This window comes from Panthera tigris, chromosome A2, assembly GCF_018350195.1.
Source record: "Panthera tigris isolate Pti1 chromosome A2, P.tigris_Pti1_mat1.1, whole genome shotgun sequence".
In the NCBI taxonomy this organism is placed as follows: domain Eukaryota; kingdom Metazoa; phylum Chordata; class Mammalia; order Carnivora; family Felidae; genus Panthera; species Panthera tigris.
Genome location: NC_056661.1, coordinates 15,425,653 through 15,450,331, shown reverse-complemented (window position 1 = coordinate 15,450,331; position 24,679 = coordinate 15,425,653). Strand labels below are relative to the sequence as shown.

Sequence of the window (24,679 nt, the reverse complement as noted above, 5' to 3'; positions counted from 1 at the left end):
AGGTGTGGGGTGGGGCCCTGTATCGTTTGCATTTCTAACCAGTCCCCAAGTGAAGGGGTCCGGCTGGTCCGGGGACTACACTTTGAGAACCACAGCTCGAGAACAGTCTTCTGTGTTAGTAGTGCAACTGTGCGCGTGTGCACACACACACACACACACACACGGCCAGAGAGAGCCCCTGCCCAACCACTGGTCTTCAAATAGCCAGACCAGCCTGGCCCAGAAGCACCTGCCCCCAGACGCTTGTCCATTCAAGTCCTGCATGAGCCAGTCACTGCCAAGAGGCTCTGAGGGCGCACCCAGAACCCCTGAAATCTGACATCCCGGCATTTCCCTTTTTTGAGAGCGGTCGTGGGCAACCCCACCCCGCTTCGCCTTTTGCATGTGCGTAATGCCTCAGCTGCAAGATCCGCTTTCTGTTCAGAGATGCTTTCAAGTTTCTGAATCAGGAGATGCAGCTGAGAGAGGAAGCCACACCCCCGCCCCCCCAAAAAAGCGTGCCACTCAAGGAGAGCGACGGCATCCCCGACGGGGAGCCCCTCCCCCAAACGCAGGGACCTTATCACCCACGGTGGGCAACGCCACCGATCTCTCACTCACCAAAGTAATCGGCCTTCGGGTGACCATCCATCTCACGCTCCAGACGCTGAGTGAGGGCTTCTAACTTCAGTTCGGCGGCTGAGGGCCCAAGCTCGGGGCCCGGGATGAGGGTCTGGCAGGGCAACTTCACCCTGGGGGGACTGGGGCTCTCCCGGAGCCCGGGCCCCAGGCTGCCATCAGATGACCAGCCGGAGGGGCCTTCTTTACAAGATAACTCAGGCGGGGTGGACATCACCGGATGGACAAGGCTGGTGGGGCTGAGCTTGGGACCAACGCCAGGGTCCGTGCAGACAGGCTTGGGACCCAGTCCAGGGGCCGCACCCGACGGCAAACCGTCCGCGCTGGCTGGTGAGGATGATGGGGCGGAACTAGAAAGGTAAGACTTGGGTCCATCTTGGAACCAGGCTTGAGGGTCCACAGTGGGTTTGGGCGTGGTGCCCGATACCTCGCTCCCCACGCCCAAGTTTGTTCTGGGAAGAGCTCCTTGGCTGGGGCAGCTCTGGGCCAAGGGTGCCAAGAAAGAAGGGGTCCTGGGCTGAGCGGGCCCCCTGAGGGCCCCGTTCTCCGGGCCGGGGGAAGAAAGGCCGGGGCTCACCCGCTGGGAAGAGGCGGTAGTCCAAAGCCCGGCTGGCTTCTCACAGCCGCGGCCACCAACACCGCCATCCTGGCCGGTCTCTGACGACTGGCTGGAGCTTGGGGCCAGCTGAGGCTGGTACAGGGGATGGTCCCCGGAGGGTTTGGACAGTGGTGCTTCAGTAGTCCCTGGGGTGCCAGGCCACCCACTCCCTACGCCCACCCTGATGCTGGGGGACACTCCCGGTTCATCAGCCCACTTTGGGCTCGCCAAAGAGAGGTTGTCATAATAGTCTCCGTGGGTGAGGCAGGAAGGATCCTCGCAGGGGCCGGGCTGGCGGAAAGCAGACATCTCCCAGCGTGCCAGGCTCTCCCTGGAGCCACAGTCCTGGCTGCCGTGGCTTCCGCTGCGGACATACGGCCTGGTCCTCTGGTCCTGGGGTGGATACAAGGGCTGCCCAGAGGCGACGGCAGTGGCCGTCCCAGGACCCGCTGTCGAGGCAGCGAGAGGGGGCTTGGTAGCACCATCCGGGGTCAGCTTGTGGCCCACAGCGGCATCCCGTCGGACCTGTGGGCCTGGGGGGCCCCCGCCGTTGACCGGACCTCTGCCCCCCCTGGGCAAGGTCTCCTCCTGCAGAAGCTGTTGCTGCTGCTGGCGGTGGATCTTGGCCATCTTGGTGGCAAACACCCTGCGCGTTTCCTCAAACTCAGGGTTGTTGCCTGCCCCCTTGTCCACTCGAAAGAGTCCATCCTTGGAGGCCTCGTACATGTTCAGGTCCTCAATGAATTTGCTGGCCTCCAGGCCCAGGTCGCCGTACTTATCCATGTCGCAGGCGCGAGTCAGAGCCTAGCCCAGGTGGCCGGTGTGTCGGTGGGTGAGCGCGGGCCGGGGTGCGGGTTGTTGCAGCGGGGGCCGGGGCTCAGGTCCAGCCCAGGACAGTCAACGCCTTCCACCTGCCGGGCCTGAGAGTCATGACCCCAGGCCTGGGAGTCCGGCCGAAGTGGAGGCCTCAAGGCCAGCCGGCCCAAGTGTGCGTCCAACTCCCTTTCGCCTCGGAGGTGTCCACGTGGGGGCAGCTGGTGGCGCTTCACCGTCCCAGCTTGCCGTGCGTTCTTTTCTCCTTTTCAAATCGTAAAAGGAAAAAGAAACAGAGAAAGACAAATCCCCTCCGTAAGCAATCAAAGTCCGAAACGGGACGACGAGCGCAGCCTCTGGAGGGAGCCGGAGTGAAGCCGGCTCGGCGGGAGAGGGTGGAGGCCGCCGGACCGGCCGCGGCAGAGGCGCGGCGGCCGGAGGCGCAGGCACGTCCCGGGCGCCTGGCGCTCGCGGCTCCCCGACCGGCGCGGAGAGGGGCGCGGGGAGCGGCGCACCGGCCGGCCCGGGCCGGGCAGGAAGTCCACGGCGGCCGCGACGGGCGGCCTATTGTCCGATGGCGGCGGCGACCGGGCGCGCGCGGGCCGGAGGGCGGCGGGACGCGGAAGTGAGCGCGCCGGACGCAGTCCCCGCCGCTCGGTGGCCGGCCGGGCGCGTCCCGGGCCGCGAGGAGGCGGAGGCGGGGGAGGCGGGGGAGGCGGCCGAGGGGCGGGGTCGGCGGCGGCGGGCGCCCCGGGGCAGGCCTGCGCCGCGCAGCGAGGCCCCGCCGCCCGCTCCCCGGCCGGGCGTTGTGGGGGGACGCGGGGCTGTGTCCCGGCTCGGAAGCGGGCACCGCGCGGGGGCTGCCCCGGCCGCCGCCGCCGCGCTCCCCCCACCCCGCGACCCGCGCCCCGCTCCCGGGCTCCGGGCCGGCCCCGCCCCTGGGCGCGCTGCGCGGGGGCCTCCGCGCCGAGACCGCTGGTGGGCGGCCTGGGCAGCCCGCGGGGGCCCGCGACGTGCGCCTCGGAGTCTGCGGGAGTCCCGAGGGCCCGCGCTCCTCGCCCCACCGTGCCTCAGTCTCCCGGGTGGGCAGTCGACCCCATGTGCCGCCCGAGACCGCCTCCGTCCGGGCCGGGCCGGCCTCCAGACCTGCCCGGGGTGCGCGACCGGAGGCCCGGGATGTCCCCCCGGGGCTGGTCCGAAGTTCTCCTTAACAGGTGGGCAGACTCGGGCACTCAGGGGGAAGTGTCCCAGACGCCAACGTGGGAGCCCAGGTCCTCTGAAAGGAGGAAAAGAAAAAATCACGTTGTTCCCCGGAGCGCGCGCGTTTAAGGGGCTCAGTGCAGCAATAAAAACACGTGCCCCGGTGCCTCCTTATTCCTAAGGGGATTCCTGACCCTCCCCCACCTCCAACCCCTCCCCCCACCTCCAACCCCCCCCCCCCCCCGCTACACACACACCCGGGTCCGCACGACTGCGGGGGCGGCGGCCCTGACTCCTGGGCGCCCCCGCCTGGCCCAGCGCTCCGGGCACCAACTCCGAAGCGACCCTGCCTGGGTGTCATTCATTTGCACAGCCAGAGTGATCCTAAGGCGAACACCAGACCAGTCACTTCCCTGCTTAAACTCTCAATGCTTAACCCCGGAGCCTGGATTGAAATCCACTCCCTATCAGGGCCCTCGGCCCTGGCGGACCCTGCCGCCCCCCCACTTGACTGGGGGGGCCCCTCTGCCACTGTAATCCCGAGGCAGGAGCTTCCTGGTGTCCACCCAGAGCCTGACCTTGAGCTTCCATGGCTCATCCTTCCCATCTTTGCTGAAATCACCCCCTCCTAGAGGCCTTCTTTTTCAGCACCCTCTTTCTTTTCTCATCAGTTCTGATCACTATTTAAGTATCTGTTTACATGCTTTTTTTTTTTTTCTTTTTTTTTTTGGTCATGGTCGGTGGGTTTTCCACCTCATTGAGACCCTATGTGTATACCCCGTGCATAGTACATAGTAGTATCTAATGGTTGAACATGTGAATTAGCGAATCCGTCTGCCAAAACTGACGGGACAAACAAGATAATCTAGGTAAAAAGTGCGCTGTATTCTGTAAACCCAAAGTGTGGTTTACCCGAGTCAGTATACTGTATGTGAGTCAGTATGCTGTAATCACCAGGAAGCTTGTTGAAAATGTAGAAATTCATGATCCCGCCCCCATCCAACCATCCAACCTAGAATCTTCATTTTAACAAGACTCCTGAGTGCTCGGTTTGCACAATAGTTTGAGAAGCCCTTCTGTGAAGAACTACACAGAATGTATTTTTACTTTTACAAAGTCTTTCAACTTTTTTTTTTTTTTTTTGTCTACAAAAGTAATACATGTTTATGGTAACGACTTCAAACAATACAAAGACGCTGTCAACTTTTAAAAAGTTGCCCATGATCCCCTGGACCAGAGAGAACTGTTAAACAATCCTTTTGTATTCAGTAAGACTTGTTAACTGATCACTGGGTTTACTCATAAGGTGAGTGATATGCTTGTGAACTTTTTAGAACAGTGATTCTCCAACTATGGCCCTGGGCCCAGCAGCAGCAGCTGCACCTGGAACCCGTCTAGACCTGTGGTTCCCAAACTTGAACACCCATCGGAATTCCTTAGGGAACTTATTAAACACTGGTTGCTGGGACCTACCACCAGTTTCTGATTCGACGGTTCTAGAGTGCGGCCTAACGATCTGCATCTCTAATTCCCAGGTGATGCTGATGGAGGTTCAGGGACCACACTTGAGAACCAAGTCCCAGGCTTCTGCTCTGGGTACTGTGGCAGTGGCCGTTGGTATACAGAGAGGTGATGGCATCTATCAGAGTAGAAAGCCGCGGCCCAGCATGCCTGACCCCTGAGTACCGGGAACGTAGCTGACAAAGTACCGGGAAGCCTCATACTAGAGCCACAGACACCAGCCAGGGCCTCTTGCAAATCAGTTTTCTCTTTTCATGCTAAGTTGGCAGCACCTGAGCCCATAATCCTTGGTCCCTACCTGCTCCCCCCACCCCGCTTCGCCTTGCCCGGAGTGCTCAGAAGTCACGGGTCTTACTCCCCGTCCCCCCTGCAGTTCTAGAAACCGCTACACCATCTCCAGCATCTAAAGACACACACCTGAACCCACCGTCTACGTATGTCCTCACCAGACTGGCTTGTCCCCTCCCGGTCAGTGGAGTACCTTAAACCTTTACAAAACAGCTTATAAAGACGGCATCCCAGGGGCCATATACCACTGGGAAGGGGTACTCGGAAATGACGGGCACGGCCAGGAGGCCACTGGGTATTTTCCTGCTGCCGCTTAACGCTCCAGAGGCAGAGATGCTTTCCAAGTCTCTGCCCAACATTGAGAATCCGAGCCGTGATTATTTAACGCAGGCCGGTTTTGTCTGTCCTGTGTGCTCGGAAACATCCGTTGATTAGAATCTCAAAAATTGTGTTCAGACTTGCACATCAGTTGTTTAAAAAGCAAAACGCTAAAGACCTAAATGTTTTTACCACTAAGCAGGCAGAGCATGGATGGTTTTGTTTAAGTGTTTGCTGATGATGTTTTGTTTTGTTGAATGAGAAACGTCCCACATTCTATTTTACCAATAAAGCCACTCCACGGCAGCGACCATCCCCCACGGCCCTGCCTGTATAACAGAAGCCATAATCAACACACAGCGTTCCCTGAGTCTTGAAGCTTATTTTCATGAACACGTGGGTAGAAAAAGCGCGTGCCCGTGAACGCATTGGTGAAATGTGGCATTTTCAACTTGACCTGCCCAGAATCTCAGTAACGTCAATCAGATCATATACCTTCAGCCCAGCTCCAAACCCTCGAGCAGCATCCTGAACCACGAGGAGAGTAAGACCCTCCCCTTGACCCTATGTGACCGGGCCTCTGGCCACCTCTACCTCCTAACTTCCCTCCAACCCCCCTAGGAGGCCTTGGGCCCTTTTCCAGGTGCTGAGGATATGACAGTGAACAAAGCAGACGTGGCTGTTTGGATCTCCATCCCAGTGCGACAGGGTGGTAAGTAGAGAAAATAGATACATGCCTTGTGGAGGACATTAGAAAGTGAGGGGAGCTAATGTGAAAGATGAAATAAGGAAGAGGATGGGGCGCCATTTTGAATACAACCACCAGTGATGGCCTCACTGAACACAGACTTGAGGAAGAGCGAATGAATGGAAGGAACTATGTTGGAGACAGACATCTAAATAGCCCTTCTCAGGAGCTTTGTAGGGTATAAAGTGGAATAGAGGGGGAAATGCCATCAAGAGAGGCTTTTTTTGAGATTTTCTTTTTCTTTCTTTGTTTCTTTCTCTTTCTTTTCTTTTTCTTTCCTTCCTTCCTTCCTCTCTCCTTCTCTTTTCTTTCTTTCTTTCTTTCTTTCTTCTTTCTTTCCTTCCTCTCTCCTTCTCTCTCTTCTTTCTCTTTCTTTCTCATCTTCCTCTCCTCTCTTCTTTCTTTTTCTTTCTTTCTTTCTTTCTTCTTTCTTTTTTCTTTCCTCTCTCCTCTCCTCTCTTCTTTCTTTCTTTCTCTCTTTCTTTCCCTTTCCTTCCTTCCTTCCTCTCTCCTTCTCTCTTCTTTCTTTCTTTCTTTCTTTCCCTTTCCTTCCTTCCTTCCTCTCTCCTTCTCTCTTCTTTCTTTTTCTTTTCTTTCCTTCCTCTCCGCTCTTCTTTCTTTCTTTCCTCTCTCCTCTTTTCTTTCTTTCTTTTCTTTCTTTCTTTCTTTCTTTCTTTCTTTCTTTCTTTCTTTCTGTTTCCCTTTCCTTCCTTCCTCTCTCTTTCTCTTTCTTTCTTTCTTTCTTTCTTTCTTTCTTTCTTTCTTTCACAAAGCGAGAGAGTGTGAGCTAAGGAGAGGGGCTGAGGAAGAGAGAGAGAGAGAGAGAGAGAGAGAGAGAGAGAGAGAGAGAGAGAGAGAATCTCAAAAAGCCTCCATGCTCAGCATGGAGCCGGGCAAGGGCTCAATCCCATGACCCTGGGATCATGACCTGAGCTGAAATCAAGAGTCAGAGGCTCACCCGCCTGAGCCACTCATGCATCCCTAGACTTTTTTTTTTTTTTAATATGGGAAATGGTACACGTCTCTGTGCTGATGGAAATGGCCCCCTGAGGTGGGGGTTGGGGCAGGAGAATCGCTCTTGTAGGAGAGAGAGAAGGGGATTTTTGGAGTGGCACACCTGAGTAGCAGAGAGGGCCAAGCTCCACTGAAGATTTCATCCATGGTAACAGGAAGGATGTGGGCAAGAGTCAGGTAGGGAGGTACGTAAGGGGCTGGAATCTTGGGGTGGTAGGAGGCTCTTCTGATTAGTTTTCTCAGTGAAACAGGAAGTAAGGAGAGTTAGCTGAGAGTGAGGCCAGGGGAGCTGCTGTTGGGAACTGGCCATCTGGGGGACTGGGAGAGCGAAGGGCCCGGAGAAGCACCGAGTGATGGAAGCACGGAGGCTTCCCCTTCGCTCCCAACCCCCACCCTGAGATCTGGGGCATGGATTTCAATGAGGCCAGCCAGCACGGTGGCATGCTTTTCTCTGGCCAAGTTCAGTTGCACACACGTGGGTATGAAGTAGGTGGAGAGTTGGATCCAACCAGCGCTGGGTCTGCCAAGTGAGTGCAATGGAACCAGAGTGGGCAAGACAGTTGCCCTAGACCCTGCCCCCCTCCCCCGAGGTCCCATATCCGTGTGATTCCCTGGCTTACAACCCTCAGGTCTGCACCCAGCAGTCCTTTCTCCAGGAAGTCCTTCTCAACTCTTCTCCATCCCTGTCCCCACCTGACGTGGCAGGGACTGTCTGTCTCCTCACTGGGATGCAAACCTCCCCAGGCTATGGGTCATTGGCCCTTCTGTTCATTGTTATGTCCCGGGAGCCAAGAACAGCACCTGGCACATGGTAGCACCCCTTCAAAATGCTTGGTAAATAAATGAAGGGGTCACATTAGAAAAGGCAGTACAGGCATTATCATCTATAGGTGGAAAAAAATGATTGGACTTAACCGTGACCTAGATTTGGAGAGACAAAGAAAGGAGGCCATGTTATTACTCTTGTGACTTTGTGTGTCATTACAAACCTTCTGTAGAGCTTGGTGATCACCTTGTACAAATATTTGATCAACATCATATATCCTCTATCTTGCTAGTCAAGAGTATGGCTAGATATAGATGTATGCGTGCATGTGTATTTGAATGTATAAAGGATATTTGATTTAATAATATCTATTTGCGAGGACGCCGACTCGGGTGTCCGACTTTGGCTCAGGTCACCGTCTCACGGTTTGTGGGTTCGAGCCCCACATCCGGCTCTGTGCTGACAGCTCAGAGCCTGGAGCGTGCTTCGGATTCTGTGTCTCTGCCCCTCCCCTGCTCATGCTCTTTCTTTCTCTGTCCTCAATAATAAATAAACGTTAAAAAAAATTAAAAAAGAGTTATCTGTTTGCAGAGTGCCTGGGTGGCTCAGTCGGTTGAGCGTCCAACTTCTGTTCAAGTCGTGATCTCACGGTCCGTGGGTTCGAGCCCCGCATCGGGCTCTATGCTGACAGCTGGGAGCCTGGAGCCTGCTTTGGATTCTGTGTCTCCCTCTCTCTCTGCCCCTCCCCTGCTCATGCTCTCTCTCTCTCTCTGTCTCTCAAAAATAAATTCAAAAAAATTTAAAAAAGAATACGTGTTTGCATGCATGCATGTATATTTCTTATATAGGTGTGCGTATACAGAATTGTTGACAAAAAGGCATTCAAAAAACCCTAATCCAGGAGACTGCAGCAGGCTGTAAACGGTGCCCGGCCAGCCTGTGAATTACCGAGGGGCCCATGAGGCAAAGGGCCCCTGTTCTTTAGACAGAGCCCTGCTTATTTTGCAGTTAACTGAAAGGGCCTTTCTGTCGTTTTTGCTTGGCTACAGGGAATGTCCCTGCACACAATGCCGCGTGTGTCCCAAAGCTGGAGGGCCACTTCAGGGAGAACGCTGAAAAGAATCTTTATATTTCAGCTGAACAGATGGATGAAGACTTAAGAGCCCAGGTTCCTCTGGGCTCTCTCCATCCCACCGGGGCCCAGAGCAGGCCAGGAAACCTTGGCCCCTCCCGGTCCGCTTCCCGGAACCCTGGCGGCTCCAGCCTTGAGCTGCACCGTGGAACTGGCCAGTGGATGGAGACAGACAGATGTGCCGGAGGCCTTCTCCTGGTGCTTTGTGTCGTGACCGTCTGCCCTGGAAAGCGGCCCAGGCCAGACCCAGATATCTGGACCGTGACCTTGCCGTGTGCGCGCGGCCTCCGCCAGGCTCCTGGAACCCACTTTCCACTGGCCTCAGCCCCGCACCCAGGGCCTTGCGCCACACAGGAAGGCCCGGCTGCAGGCATGTGCCTGGCCACAGGGCCCCACGTGGCTCCCACACACCCACAGGGGAGGGGCGCTGCCCGCTGGCCCCGGCCCAACCCGCCCCGCGCCATCTGCTCTGAGAGCCACAAAAAGATGTTCAGCGGGACACAGTGGACCCAAGTGCTTCTCTACGAATCCGCTCTGATTTCTGCTTGCTCTTTCGTGTTTTTTAATAAGCGACACACGCACGTCGCTTCAGATTCAAAAGGTGTCTGTGACCGCAGAGTGAAAAGTGTGTGCCCTCCCCCCACAGAGCACTAGCCGGCCGGGGCCCCCTCCGGAGACAGCCAGCGTCACATCACCAAAGTCCACGGGCATGTCCGTTTCTTTTTTGCTTGCCTTTTTGGTAACACACGAGGTAAAACCGCACTGCCCCCCCCCTTTGTGCACTTAACGATCCTCTGGGAGATCCTTTCCCGTCATTTCACTCGCAGCTGCCTTGTTCTTTTGGGGGGCTGATATTTCACTCTCTGGGGAGGTCACGGATTGTTTAACCCATCCCTTGTTCACAGGCCTCCAGGCTGCTTTCACACTTTTGCTGTTACACACACCGTGGCAACGGCTGACTCACAAGCCATCTCCCACCCGTGCAAGCATCTCCGCGGGGTAAACCCACGAGGCAGGCACGTTCTCGAACACTCCACCGGGCTGCTGGAAACGACCGGTTGCCTGGATCTCTTTCTTCGCCGACAGCCGGGAGGTCTGCCTCACTCTCCCCCGGTTGCCACCACGCTGGGGCCAGTGTGGGAGCCGCGCACGAGCCGCGACAAGAACCGCGATCGCTCACGTGTCACGGCGCCTCCTCTGTGCCCGCTCAGCGCCACCCTCTCCATCCATGGGCGTGACAGCTCATCGGAGAGGCTCCGTTATCCACCCCTTTGTGTTGGAGGGGAAACTGAGGCTGCCGCCCGCCACGTCCGAATGGGAACCACGTCTTCTGTTTTCAACACCACCGTGTGCCCACAAAGAGGCCGGACTGGACTGCAGACTCTGTGAGGGTGGAGATCGGGTCTGCCTCGGGTCCACCTTGGACCTTGCACACCACTCAAGTACAGGATGAAGGGCTATCGTACTAGGCGATGGCAATGGTACTAAGAGCTGCATCCATGGAGCTCCAAGAGGTGCCCAAGTGGCCTCATTTGATCTTTGCAACGGCTCTGAGATAAATCCCATCATCCTTTCCCCTTTACACATGGAGACACAGAGGCTCACAGAGGTGCCCACGGCAGGCAAGCAGAGGGCCCGAGACCGAGTCCAAAACCATCCCGAGAGACAGAAGAGCCAGAAAATGAGGGTGAGGTGAGCGGCCAGGGAGGCAGGAAGAGGAGAGAGGAGAGAACGTCTGGGAAATTGAAGCAGGAAGATGGAAAGGTGTCCGCGGGCCTTGCCACGTGGAGGTCATTGGCAGGGCCAGCTTCAGGCTCCTGGCTCGGGCCTGCACCTCTTTTACGTGGGTGATAAAGGGGTGGGAAACTCCAGACGGGCAGAGGACGTGGGGACATTTGCGCCACATCCGAAAGGAAAAAGTGCTGGGGCGCCTGGGTGGTTCCGTCACATCAGCGTCCAACTTCGGCTCAGGTCACGATCTCCTGGTTCGTGGGTTCAAGCCCTGCATCAGGCTTTCTGCTGACAGTGTGGAGCCTGCTTGGGATTCTCTCTCTCTTTCTCTCTGGCCCTCCCCCATTCGTGCTTTCTCTCTCTCAAAAATAAAGAATTAAACTTTAAAAAACAAAAGGAAAAAGGGCCTGGGACATCTTCATTCATCGGCATGGGCGGGTGCGAGGCACCTCCCAGCTGGAGGGCGGCCCGGGGAGGCCCCTCGATGCTGCCAGGGGGACTGGACCGAGGACCTGGGAGAGGTGACGGCCGCTCGGAGAATGTGAGCCCTGGACGCAGGAGGGAAGAATGCCCTGCTTATTTTCACCTGCGTCCCTTCACACCGTCTTCATGCCCACTCGGCCCCCTCCTTTAAGCTTCAGCCAAAAATGTAGCCTGAAGGCCAGAGCCCTGTGTCATGCTCGGTCAATCTGGCACAAGCAATCTATGCAGAACTCAACATGGGAAATACTGGGGAGTTCAAAATGCTCACCATTCTCAAAGCCTGTTTAAAAAAAAAAAAATGTCAGGGGCGCCTGGGTGACTCAGTCGGTTAAGCATCCGACTTCGGCTCAGGTCATGATCCCACAGTTCACGGGTTCGAGCCCCGCGTCGGGCTCTGTGCCGACAGCCCAGAGCCTGGAGCCTGCTTCGGATTCTGTGTCTCCCTCTCTCTCTGCCCTTCTCCCCACACCCCTCTCAAAAATAAATAGACTTAAAACAACCACCCAAAAACATGGAAAAAGCTTTGCTCCATGCCGTCCGAGAGCTGTGGACGGACCACAAGGCATAGCGGGCGTCCACGGGGCGCTCGCCACATCTGAGGGCTGCTTGGAGCCACTATTTTTTTTTTTTTTCCTTGTGAAAATAAATGAGCCTTTTGTGTTGAAAAAGATTTCATGGTTTGGTTTCCTCTGAGAACAGCTGACCCTCGTTGACGTTAAAGCACCTCATCGAAACTCCCACTGCCATGGGCTGGCTCTCCTCGGGTGACCTCCACCCTAGGCAGCCCTGCAGGCCCCGGTGGGGATGGCTGCCTCCCCCCTGCACCCACCAGCCACTTGGGAACTGGTCTAGGTGGGAACCCCGGGGTGCCCGGCAGGCCCCAGGATAGGCGGCAAACTGACAGCAGGGTGAAGAGAGGACTGGGCGTCTGGAGCCTCTGGCGGGCCCTCCCCGCTCCTACTGTGGGGGGTGCAATAGCCTGGTGCCCAGATGCCGCACTCTGGACGCAGGTGCACCGAGGCCACCCGTCCCCGGCTGCTCCCAGGCCCTTTCCTGCGAGATCCACCCTCCCCCTGCAACAGGTGCTTTGACGTGAGGACCCCTCTGGACGGCAGTCTCCAGCAGGGCTCAGTCTGGGGGGGTTCTCCCGCCTTCCTTCATCTCCCTCCTATTTCCCCCCATAAGCCCCTCGCACATCCCATCTCAGTATTCGCGTCTCCGAGAATCCAAAAGAACACACCCGAAGCGTCTAGAAATCGATGGGAGCGCAGCAAACAGCCTGGGTGTTCACTGCCTGGAGGGTGAGGTCAGTCTTCCAGTCTCATGCCAGTGCCCGGCTGTAACTGGGGTCGTCACTCTGTCCCCTTCTGAAGAGACACAGATGCCCTCCGGAGAGGTGCACGGCGAGCCCCAGCCTGTCTCAATCCCGTCCCCCCGGGCGACTGTGTGTCCCCGTTACGGGTACCTCGGCGGGCTGGCCGTTCCCATGTTCAAGCGTGAGGCGACGGCGATACCTCACAAGGAGAAACCGAGAGCATTGGGGCGCAGCGGGCAGTTCCTGCTCTTGGCCCTGCCGACCCTAACCAGGGACTCTGGGTGCCATGAGGTCAGAGGGCAGGGAAGGGGGAGAGGAAGGAGGGTGCAGGGGTGGGGGGCAGCGGGGTCATTTTTACTATTTACCGAGAAACTGGTGCTGCCTTTTCTCAACGGGTCGTGAAGTCCCTGTCAGTCGGGGGGGGGGGGTGTCTGCCAGACCCCTCCTCAAAGAGAGGCGTGGGGGCCGCAGAAGTGGAAAACGGGCAGGAGGTTAGAGAGAGCAGCTGGGAAAGAAGGGCGGGAGGCCCGTGCCGGGTGGCAGTGTTCCCCCCACAAGTCACGCCCTTCCTGGAGCCGCACAGGGTGGCCTCGTTTGGAAACGGGGGTGTCTGCGGCCGTAACTAGTGAAGGTGAGGTCGTGTGGGAGTAGGGCGGCTCCAGGGTCCAGCAGGACCCGCGTCTTGATACAAAGAGACACGGAACGCAGGAGGAGAAGGCCGCGTGACACTGGGCGGAGGTCTGTGTAATGCAGGTGCAAAAGCCAAGAAGAACGAAGAACGCGGAGTCCCCAGGAGCTGCAGAGGCAAGGAAGGGCCCCCCTCCCCCCCTCCGCCCCTCCCCCCCTCCGCCCTTTCCCCCCCCTCCCCGCCCCGGGAGCCTCCAGGGGGGAGCAGGGCCCCGCCCACACCTCGAGGTGGGACCTCTGGTCTCCAGAATGGTGACAGAAGAACCTTCCCTGGCTGACACTGCTGGGTTGCGGTACTTTCCCGGCCCGGGCGGCCCGCGTGTCGGCCCCTGGCTCCCCTCCAACCAGCGCCCCCAGGAGTGGTCGGAATCCCCCGGTGACGCAGATCTGGAGAAGGCGCGATGGCATTCCGCTCATTCGCTCAACCAACAGTTACGGAGCGCCGACTCGGTGCCAGGCCCGGCGCCAAGCGCTGGGGCTGCCCCGGGGAACAAGGCGGCCGGGCCCGCCGCCCCCGTGTGGCACTCGGCCTAACGGGCACACGGACGGTCACGCGAGGGGATTGAGGGTTCCCGGTGGTAGGAAGTGCCAGCTGGAGAGTGAGCGCAGTAGGGCAGGAGGGACAAGGCTCCGTCTCCCTCTCTCTCTCTCTGTCCCTCCCCCGCTGTGCCCTCTCTCTCTCAAAATAAATAAATACGCTTAAAAAATAAAAAGTAACCCAGGAGGGTGCTGTGGTGCATGGGCAGGGAGGTGCCCCCGCCCCCCGCAGGAACTGAAGGAGCCTGTGGCCGCTCAGGGCAGGACCGAGGGTGCAGGAGGCAACCCCCCAGGGCTGGTCAGGGGTTCTGGACTTATTCCAGATTCGGGGAGGAACCCCCGCCAGTTAAACCTTCATCCCGGCTGGTTATTCTCACAAATGGATTTCATTTTATTTTATTTTTAAGTAATTACTGCACCCAACACAGGACCCCAACTTACATCCCTGAGATCAAGAGTGGCATGTTTTGGGGGCGCCCGGGTGACTCAGTCCCACTGAGCGTCTGACTCTTGGTTTCAGCTCAGGTCATGATCTCGCGGTCCCTGAGTTCAGGCCCCGCGTCGGGCTCTGTGCTGATGGCTCAGAGCCTGGAGCCTGCTTGGGAGTCTGTGTCTCCCTCTCTGTCTGCCCCTCCCCCACTTGCACTCTGTCTCTCTCTCTGTCTCAGAAATAAATAAATATTAACACATTAAAAAAAAAAAAAAGAGCCACATGTTTTACTGACAGAGCCAGCCAGGCACCCCTCTCACAGATGGATTGCAAAATGGGGAGACACAGGGCGCCAGGGTGGTTCATTGGTTAAGCATCCATCTGAATCCTGATTTCGACTCAGGTCCTGATCTCACCGTTCGTGGGATCAAGTCCCTCGTCGGGGTCAGTGCTGCCAGCGTGGAGTCAGCTTGGGATTCTCTCTCTTCCTCTCTTTCTGCCCCTCGCCCTCACCTCTCTCTCTCTCTCAAAATAAATACATAAACATAAATAAATGAATAAATAAATAAATGGGAAGGCGGAAGGGCCTGGATAAGGCCCTGGTGAGGCACTGTCGTCCCCCGGGGAGCAGTGGGTCACTTGGGCTGAAAATGTGCCCTCCCACCCGCCCCCGTGTACGTACAGACCTCACACTAAGCCTGTACTGAAAAGCAGGCTCGCATCTGGATTCCAAATTGAGAGGAAAAGGAAGGAAAGCAGGGGGGGCAGGCATCCGAACCCAAGACGTCGGCGCTGAGGGGGGCACGGCGGCTCTGCGTGGATGCCCACACACCCCGGAGGGCCTGACTCCGGGGAGGTGTTTAGGGAAAAACCCTCTGTGGGGCTCGTCTCTCTCTCAGGGCTGCCCTGGGTCTCGGAGACCCATTGCTGTTGTGTCTGTGGGTGTCTCTTCCTCGTCCGGACAGCGGGAGCCCGGGAGGAAGGCGGAAGGGGCAGGAAGGGGTGGTGAGGAGAGGGCAGGGGAGGGGCAGGACGACGCAAAGCCCAGGTCATCCCAGCGACAACCCGTGACTCTTCATGAACCCCAAGCAGGGCAGATACAAAGAAAACCACATCTAAGCAGGTCCAACTCAAACCACTGAAATACAGGGTTAAAGAGAAAATCTCGTTTTTAAGTTTATTTATTTACTCTGAGAGAGAGGGAGAGAGAGAGAGACTCCCTAGCAGGTTCTGCACTGAATGTGTGGAGTTCGACGCGGGGCTCGAACTCAAGAACCGTGGGATCATGTCCTGAGCCGAAACCAAGAGTCAGACGCTTAACGGACTGAGCCACCCAGGCGCCCCAGGGTTAAAGAGAAAATCTAAAAAAATAGCCAAAGGCCAAAGGGCATCATCAGTGGGACAACAAAAAGAACGGTGACTGATTTTCCTCAGAAACAAAGAACCAGAAGTCAACGGAATATGGCGCCTAAAATGCTGAAGGGAAAACGTGTCAACCCAGAAGTCTCTAGTGAAAAGTACAGGGAAAACATTTTCTTCACACAAAAGCGGAGAAAACCTGAGAATTTACTGCCAGTAGAACCACAATAAGAAACACTAAAGAAAATGCTTTAAGGCTAAAGGGAAATTATCTCAGATGAAAGGTCAGATCTGCAGGAAGAATCGAGAACACCAGAATTGGTATGTGTTTGGGTAAAAATAAAAGACAATTTTTTCTTAGAAAAAACTATTCTTTGGGGCCCCTGGGTGGCTCAGTCGGTTAAGTGTCCGACTTCGGCTCAGGTCATGATCTCATGGTCTGCGGGTTTGAGCCCCACGTCGGGTTCTGTGTTGACAGTTTAGAGCCTGGAGCCTGCTTCGGATTCTGTGTCTTTCTCTCTCTCTCTGTTCCTCCCCCGCTCGTCCTCTCCCTCTCTCTCTCTCTCTCTCAAAAGTAAATAAACATCAAAATAACCATTAAAAAATACAAAGAGATATAATAGATATATAACCTATTTGATGCTCATAATACTGGGTAAAGCATTCTGGGCAGACCATTACCATCCAATTTAAGGAAGACAAAGATACTCAGGCTTGGAGAGTCTAAAGCTTTGCCCAAGGTCGCCAGGTAGGAGAAAGGTGCCCCAAAACTCAACCCAAGTTTTTAGACCCTCCAAGCCTCTTCCATCGTTCCAAGAGTCAAGAAACTTTCTCTGTACAGTGCCAGACAATAGATATTTTAGGTTCCGTGAGCCACAGAGTTTCTCCCACAGCTTCTCAACTCTGTGCAAAAGCAGCCACAGATAAACATATAGACGAGTAAGCATGGCAGTGTTCCAATAAAACTTTATCTATAAAAACAGGTGGTGGGCCAGCTTTGGCCAATGGGCCATAGTTGGGCAATCTCTGCATTCTTCCACCATCCAGTGGTCTTTAGTTCTGGCCCACAGAGGATCATTCTGATCCACAGCTAGGGTCTGGAACCGCCGACATAGCCCATGGGTCGTATTTGAGCCAATACGGTTGTCCCCAACCCTCTCCCCTTCCTGACTCTCTTGGGTTCTGGCCCCAGCATTAGGGTAAGTAGAACACTTAGTTCCTTTTCATTCCTGCCTCAGGGGAGATATCCAAGCAAAGGCCAGGGACTTCTGGGCCCTGATTTCTGCACCGTGTTACGCTCCCTCAGCCTTCCTTCTTTCTAGACTTAAAATAAACCCATAGTGCTTCCTCTGGCGGCTTTCCCCACGCGGCCTTTTGCTTTGAAGCTGCCTCCCCCGCAGGCTTCCAGCCCTTGGGATCAGCCTGGTTCTTGCCTATCCAGACTTAAAACACACACCAACTATATTTGCAACATATAGGCCGCTGCGCTCCACCAATGCCGTGGGACTAACCCCCCATACCCATCCTGTGGCGGCCCAGGCACAAGGGGCCAGAACCAAAGCCTCAGCGGAGACGCTGCAGGAAATCCACTTGCTAGGCTGCCAAGAAATCCCCAGGCTGTCATCGAGGGCCGCACGTGAGTTTTCAGTTCACAAAACATCCCCAGGCTATTTTCAACAGTTTTCCCTCCCAGGGCGCCCATCTCACCTACCAGCTGGCGACGCCGGGTCAGTTTGGTAATTAAGGACACAAAAGTCTTGGCTGTGTTGTAGCCAGCGTGCTCAAGGTCAAAGACCCCGCGGAGGGCCTGAGTCAGAACGCAGAGTTGTACTGCACCCCCAAGCCTCACCCAGAAGTCTGTAAACCACTTCTCCGCCCTTGGAATCACATCAGCACTTTGGACCAATGTTGAAGGTCAGTGTTTGAGCTCATTCTGACCTGATGCTGAGGACACCGAAGCGGAGAGGCACTGTAGGAAAGAATTTGCTTAGGGGCTGAGGGGCAAATCCACTGATCACCTCTGTATCATATTTATATGAATGAGAAAAACTGCCTGCTCTGGGCAGTTATAGTCCTGTGGGCACAAGGCTTGTCCCCCCTGATGAGGTATCTTTGTGCAGTGTGCAACCTATACAACCATACCTGTAACCTTACAGAAGAGGCAGCCTAGGCATTTTAAACTCTTTCCACTCTCCTGGGGGGGGGGGGGGAGGGAAGCAGGCACCTTTGTGGCTTGTCTATAGGAGCATGCCGCCCCCCAAATGCACGGATTGTTAGGACATTACCAAACTGCCCACAGAAGCCTCTCCATGGGCCGTGCAGGCTGAGACACTCTTGCGAACCACTTTAGCAATCATAGAACGGACATGTTGCCAGGAACGTGGGGAGCAGGGAGGGGAAGGGAGCTAGTGTGTGCTAAGCACTTACTGTATACCAGAGCGCATTCATTCCCTGCCTCAGCCTGGTGGTACCCTGTGGAAAGGGAAAAATTGTGAGGAGGTAGATGGTACCCGATGCCACTCTGGGTGGGTCACGACTGGCTCGTTTTGGTTTTGGTATCTGGTGTTACACGTTTTCAAAAAAGGAAACATCTGAGGAAACAGATTCAGAAAAGGCACACGTACGGAGCGCACAACACAATTAACTCACATAAAGTCTGCAGTCAGCACCCAGATCATGAAACAGAACTCAATAGCACCCACCTACGGCCACTTACTAGCTGGTGATCTCGGGTTCCCTGACACCTCCCAGCCTCAGTCTGCTCGTCTGTGACGTGGGGTCCTGCTTGTTAAGCCCCCCACAGTGTGAGGATTAAATGCGATCAAGCGTATCACCGTAAGGGTACTTGGCTAAGCTCCGAGCCTTTTTATTTATATTCTCCGAGCAGAATCTTCACGACGATGCCAAGGTTGGAACTGTCACCGCATTGGCACAGGCGAGGAAACGGAGCCTCGGGAAGGTTAAGTAACCTGCCAAGTTCTCAGGGTCAGGCAATGGCAGAGCTGGGACTCTGACCAAGGGGTCTTGTCTCACCTGCCAGCCCGTTTGTCGAGCTCCGTGTCTGGCACGAAGTCAATGGTCAATCTGCAGCGGCCACTAGGAATGGTGTCCTGATTACGGTTACTGTGCTCTTATTACCAACACGGACGCCTCCCACCCTAGGATGGTGCGGTCGGAGGAGGGAAGACTGTGCCATTTGATGTCTCGGGTGACGGGGTCCCACCTGAACACTGGTGCGGATGGGGGACCTTCACGCATAATGGTCCACTGTGGCAGCCGCCTCAGGCACCTCCTTGACCGAAAGCTGTGACTCTGATCCATTGTCAAGACTAAACTGCCTCCCCACAGCCCCCTCGTCACGTGGCTGTGAAGTCTGCCCTCTGTCAGGCAAAGATAAATGGCCTTATGTGTTTCGTGTGTGTGCTATATGTATGGTGTGTGTGTGTGTGTGTGTGTGTGTGTGTGTGTGTGTGTGTGTAGGTGGGGCGAGGTGTGCAAATCTCCAGGACCAGAACACAGCGACACATTCAGGGATGTGTCACATTTCCACTCTGAATGAACAAATGTGACCCTTCAGAAGCAGGAATCTGAAGAATTTCCCGGGTTTCCTGCAGGGCATCTGGAAAGCCTGCCTTTCTCTACCTTTCAAAATGTCCCACATCCTTCAGGGCGCCTGGGTGGCTCAGTCGGTTAAGCGGCTGACTTCGGCTCAGGTCATGATCTCGCGGTCCATGAGTTCGAGCCCCGCGTCGGGCTCTGCGCTGACAGCTCGGAGCCTGGAGCCTGCTTGGGATTCTGTGTCTCCCTCTCTCTCTCTCAAATATAAATAAACATTAAAAAAACAAAAATCAAAAATGTCCCACATCCTCCAAACACTCACAGGGGAGACTTGGGGACCAATCAACCAACCTTTACAGTCGTTTACGAGATGGCATGGGCAGGTTGCAATTTCATGCATTTCCGTGGAGTGAGGCCCCGACAGAGGGCAGAGCGGGCATCGGCTGGGCAGGGGAGGAGCGGGTCTGTGACTACAAGCAGTTCTGGAGCCGCCACGGCTAGCAGCTCTCACGGATTTAGAAGGTAAACAGTGGTCACTCAGGAGATGCCTGTGAGTGCAACGGGGTAGCAGACGGGGAAGATCTCGAAGATGCACACTGATGACCGAGAGTTTGGACGTGAAGACAGTGGCAGGGGCAGCTGGCTGCCTCCACACACAGGTTCCCCTTCCCTCGTGCAGAGTTATGGCCAGGAGGGGGCTGCAGCTGGGACCATGCTCCCAAGATCCTCTGAGGCCAGGTGACTGCATTCTGGCCAGGAGAGAGAGGCCAGAAGAGAAGTATGCCCCTTCCAGACCTAGCACGTAAAAATCGCCTTGGGAGGGGCGCGCCTGGGTGGCTCAGTCGGTTAAGCACCTGACTTTGGCTCATCTGACTCTTGATTTGGGTCCTGATCTCCCGGTTCGTGACTTCGAGCCCCGAGTCGGGCTCTGTGCTGACAGTGCAGAGCCTGCTTGGGATTCTCTCTATGCCTCTCCCTCTGCCCCTCCCCCCCACCCCACTCTGTCTCTCTCTCTCTCTCTCTCTCTCAAAATAAATAAATAAATGTAAACCACAACAAAAACCCTTCCTGTGAAACGCCAAACCTCTCTCTCCTCATCTGTAGGCTGGATGTCAAGGTCCAGAGCAACCTTGAAAGCCAGGAGTTGAACAGGACGGAGCCCGCATCGACCTAGGTCTCTCTGTCAAGCTGGAACGGAACGGAACGGAACAGAATGGAACAGAACTTCCTCCCCTGCTCCTTCTCCGGAGGATTAGATTTATGGGAATGAGGAATAAGGAGGTTTGCTGGGAGACCACGGGGGTTTAGGTGTCACAGTTACATTACCAGTTAGCTGACAACTAAAATGTTTCATTGCTAAAGATGAATGGCAAGACAATCGAGATACTAACGGCCGGTCAAGGTACTTGTGCACCATGAAGGTGTTGCAGGTAATAATGAAGTAACTGGTAGCTAAGTGGTCTAGTACATTCTCCAAGAAGGGAACTGAGAGATTTACCATATTCACGAAGATGTCCGCACAGTGTCCATTATACCCTCCCCAGACTTCCCCTCGGCTTCCGGTCCGAGGAAGGGGAATCCCTCCCCAGGACGCCGTTCTCTCTGGGTTCTGCAGGCAGCTCGTGAGGGTGCAGCTGCAGGGGTGAGGTGGGTGAGTTCTCCTCTGCATGGGGCCAGGCCGGCCAAGCCCAGTACTCCCAGATGAGGTTCTTCTGTCGTGCGTGGAAAGGATGACCAGGGGAAGGCACTGTCCTCGGCTGCCATGAGGGCTGCCCAGGCCAAGTCTCCTCATCTCCGTCCGTGAGATTTTCCCAGCAGTATGTGGTGTTGAGCCAAGCTGGCTCCCTGACTTCTAGGTCCCAGTGATGGCGCCCCAAGGAGGCTCTGTCTGTCTCCCAGAGGTGATGGCCCCCTGGGACTGGTCAGTCCCAGGCTCAGAGAGAGAGCCCAGACCTCACCCAGGTGTGCACCCGAAGCAAACTGACCTTCCTAGACACAGATCAGGACGTGCGGGTTTGGTAGGTTCTAGGGTGCTTGGGGGACAACTGGAGAGAAAACAGAAACCCGGACCGTCTTGGAAAATCCAGGAAGTGCGTGGGCCGTTGGGAAGCGATTTGGTGGAAGAGGGTCAGAACCACAGCTCTGCCGTGTGCTCTGCGTAGAACGAGCAAGGCCCCTTCTGTGGTGAAGCACTTAGAACAGCGCCTGGCACGTGATTAGTTCCCAGTACAAGGTAAACATTATTGGTGCTGAAATCGAGGGATCACAGGCCGTGGGTCCCACGCACTGGGCGTCTGGCACAGGCAACGCTCTTCCGGAGGCCGAACAAGAACTGAAATTCAAGTTCAGGGCTTGAGGCTGGGGGAGGTGAGTCATCAGTGTTGGGTCGCAGGCCAGCTGGGTGACTTCAGCAGGCCCGGCCACCACCTCCCGCCCAGGGCCTCACCATCCCTGCGCCCCTCCCTCCTGCGGGCTGGTCCAGAGACCGGGGAGACCGGGTCGATCCTTCCAGACGACTTTGGCCCCACCCTTGGATCTGGGGCCTCTGGCCCCCAGGACTGGCCTTTCCCCTTCCCGCCAGCACCAGCACTGCCCACCCACCCACCCTCGGGGGGCTCCCCGCTTGCTCACTGCCGGTCATCCCAGATTCCAATCTCCAGACTCACTGGCTTGGATGAGAGCCTTTGGCCGCCCACCCTCGGAGGGTCGGACAGGGACCCAGCCCACGAAACAGATGTTTTCTGCTCCTTCTTTCCGCTCCTTTGTCTCGCAGGGAGAAAGGGGAGAGCAAACCCTTCCCATTTTGTCTACCCTGCGCCGTCCCTTGACCTTCTAGGGTGCGGTGGGGCTCGTCCATGGGGACGATTTACGTCCTGCGCTGAACTGGCTGCCAGAAGCGTCAGGCTAGTCCTACGAGGGAGGGGCGGGGGCTCTGAGCGGAATGGGCACAGATCGGAGTCTTCACTGCTCACGGTCACGGCCTCGAACAAGTCCCGGCCTGTTGGAGCCACAGTTTTGTCATCAGCGGAAGGGGGATGATAACGCCTTCCGGTTGGTCTTCTCCACGGCCTTGAGGCCGGCAGCACTGCCCCGAGCCGCTTGGCACACTGGCACGAGGCGGGTCAGAGGCCGCTGGGCTTGTTCAGACTTCAGCCCGCATTCCACTCCTCTTGTGTGAGGCCGGCTGCTGTCTAGAGCCTGTCCTCACCCACAGACTCGCTGCTTCTCAGGCCTGGACGGTTGCCCCCTCTCCTCGTGGTGGTCCCCTTGGGTGCTCCACCCTGATGAGTCCTCTTCCAGGCTGGCGGGCTGCTCAGCTGTGCCCTTCTCCAGAGATTTCCCTGAGCTGACGGGAGCCCCCCCGCCCCCCCAAATGCCCAGGAAGTTATTTAGCACCCCCCTGCCAACACACAGCCCCCAGAAGTGACCCGCAGCCAGTGACGGACAGATTCAGGCACAAAAGCCCAGCCCCTTCTGCAAGGAAGGACAAGTCTGCGGGAGCAAGAGCTCCGGTGCAGAATTCTCCGGATAGAAAGAGCAAGAACGAGCTGTACCTCCTCCCAAGACATCCCCCTTCTTGCCTCCCAGGCAGGCAGGTTGGTCTGTAGAGAGAGCATGAGCTGGGAACAGAAAGGCAGATGTGGGGCTGACCCCGGCTCTAACAGTCCCTAGTGGGTACGACTTAGGTAGTTCACTGAGCCTTTCTAGGCTTCTTATTTATAGGATGTGGGTTATTATGTCCATACCGTGGCTCCCAGGTAGGAATTCCGAATTCCAGAGCACCCGCAAAGCCCCCGGAATGGTGTTTGGGGCACAGCCCCGTAGCCATGGCTGCCCCTTCCCTTCCCTCCCAGGAGGAGATAGGCTGAGGGGGGACCGCCGGTGCGCGAGCCATGCCCTGATTCGGCCTTGGTCCGTGGTGGCCAACGCTGGCCCAGCAGGAGTGTTGGAGGCCAGCTGCGCGCTGTGGCCTGTCTGTGGGCCCTGGTGGCCTCATAACTCCTCTGCGACTCAGTTCAGGAGCCAAACCGCCTGTAAATGAAAACTTCTGACGCCCAGCTTTTGGTCTGGAGGCCATCTTGTCTGAGCACTGGCCTGCCAAGAGGCCCCCTAGGCCACGGAAGGCCTGCCAGGGTCTCTGGTGGACTTCTCCACGTGGCCCCAGACCTCCTTCATCTGACACCACTGGGCCATTGCTCCCGGCAGCCTCAGGCCACCGATCAGTAAACCCCAAACCAAGGAAGCCAACTCGGTAAGAAAGACGGCTGCTCCACTGAGTCAAGAGGTCCCCCCAGCAAGTCACAGGCTCCCCTTCCAAGAACTACTATCGAGGAAAAGTTGCAGAGGCCGCTCGTAACCTGCCACTCTGGGCACCACAGGCAGGCCACCCAAATCAGACTTGATCTAAGGGCTGAAGCGAGGCTCACGTGTACGGTCTCCAGCTCTTGGCTTTTTGTCCCTTGCTCTATTCCTTGCCATGTCACAATCCCGTGTGCCTTGGGACAGAAGCGGATGGCCACAGTGGGGCCCGAAGAAGGTCGGGAGCTTCCCGGACCCTCGTCAGACTGTGGCCTGAGCTACCACTTAAGGAAAAGAGGGTGTCCAGCCCCAGAGAGGTATCGCTGTCACCCAGATGGAGCCCCAAGAAACTAACCAGCATGCATGGGATCAGGGAAGCAGGTAATACTAAGGTTTCAGGACACGAGGTGAAAATACCATATAAAAGGCTGATTCTGCCAACAGGATTAAAATTCCTTCGAGTTTACTGCTTCAACCTTTTTCCTCAACAGGCCTGGCATGCCTATTTTTTCTAAATGTTCCCTTTTTTTCTGACCAAAGATAATCCCATTCTAGACCATGAGCCTATTCTTAGTCGGGCAAGATTACTCATAACAAGCCACTCTCATTTATTGAGAGCTTATTATGTGCCGCGCGCTTTACACAATCTCCCTTTGTCCTCATACCCCAAGGCATTATTTTTACTCCTGTTTTATAGTTGAAGACACAAAGGCTCAGAGACATTCCCATGGCTTGCCTAGATCACTGAGGTGGCAGGTGACCTGGTCGCTGGGACACACAGTTCCAGAACCTTCGTCTGGCTGACTCCAGAGCCCACGCCCTCGGCTGCCATAGCAGTTCATCCGCCGAGAACAGGAGAGTTCCGTGAAGGGAATGTTACCTTCTGTTCTTTTGTCCTCAGTCTGCGAGACGAGAAGGAGCTTCCCACACCTGCCCACGCGGAGTGACTGACTACAAACAGCAACCTTACGGGGGCTGCTTTTTGCTTGGATTCCACATCACACGACAAAGGGCCAATGTCTTCCTAACTGGGGTGCTCCCCAGTGGCAACTAGATACTGTGAGAGGAGGAAAAAAAGAAAGAAAAATCAAGGGGTGGGGGGTAGGCCTTTAGCTCATCCGGATCTTCAAAAATTGTCCATTTTGATATCCCCCCCCCCCATTAATGAAAAACCCCACAGCCAATACAAGTTAGAAAATGCAAAAAAAAAAAAAAAAAAAAAAAGGAAACAGAAGGAAAAAAATTACGTGTAGGACTCTTCAAC

General features: G+C 56.0%; 1 protein-coding gene and 1 long non-coding RNA gene across 4 annotated transcripts in view; one reads left to right on the top strand and one right to left on the bottom strand.

Annotated features, from left to right (window-relative positions):
* The window catches only part of LIMD1 (LIM domain containing 1), a 64,900-nt gene extending 62,311 nt beyond the window's left edge, over positions 1 to 2,589 (bottom strand). The window contains exon 1 of one of the 2 annotated variants that reach the window (XM_042978753.1): positions 601 to 2,589. In XM_042978753.1, the coding sequence (XP_042834687.1) occupies positions 601 to 1,999 (1,399 nt within the window). In that variant the 5' untranslated portion in view covers positions 2,000 to 2,589. The remainder of the gene's footprint in view (positions 1 to 600) is intronic. The other variant, XM_042978752.1, reaches the window with a different exon arrangement.
* Positions 940 to 10,139, top strand: LOC122236637. 2 transcript variants are annotated; one of them, XR_006214759.1, is made up of 3 exons: positions 940 to 976; positions 5,978 to 6,068; positions 9,922 to 10,139. It is a non-coding gene; the product is annotated as an uncharacterized LOC122236637 (long non-coding RNA). The 2 variants fall into 2 exon arrangements; XR_006214758.1 differs by lacking the exon at positions 9,922 to 10,139 and adding an exon at positions 8,476 to 8,507.
* Positions 10,140 to 24,679: the final 14,540 nt, after the last annotated feature.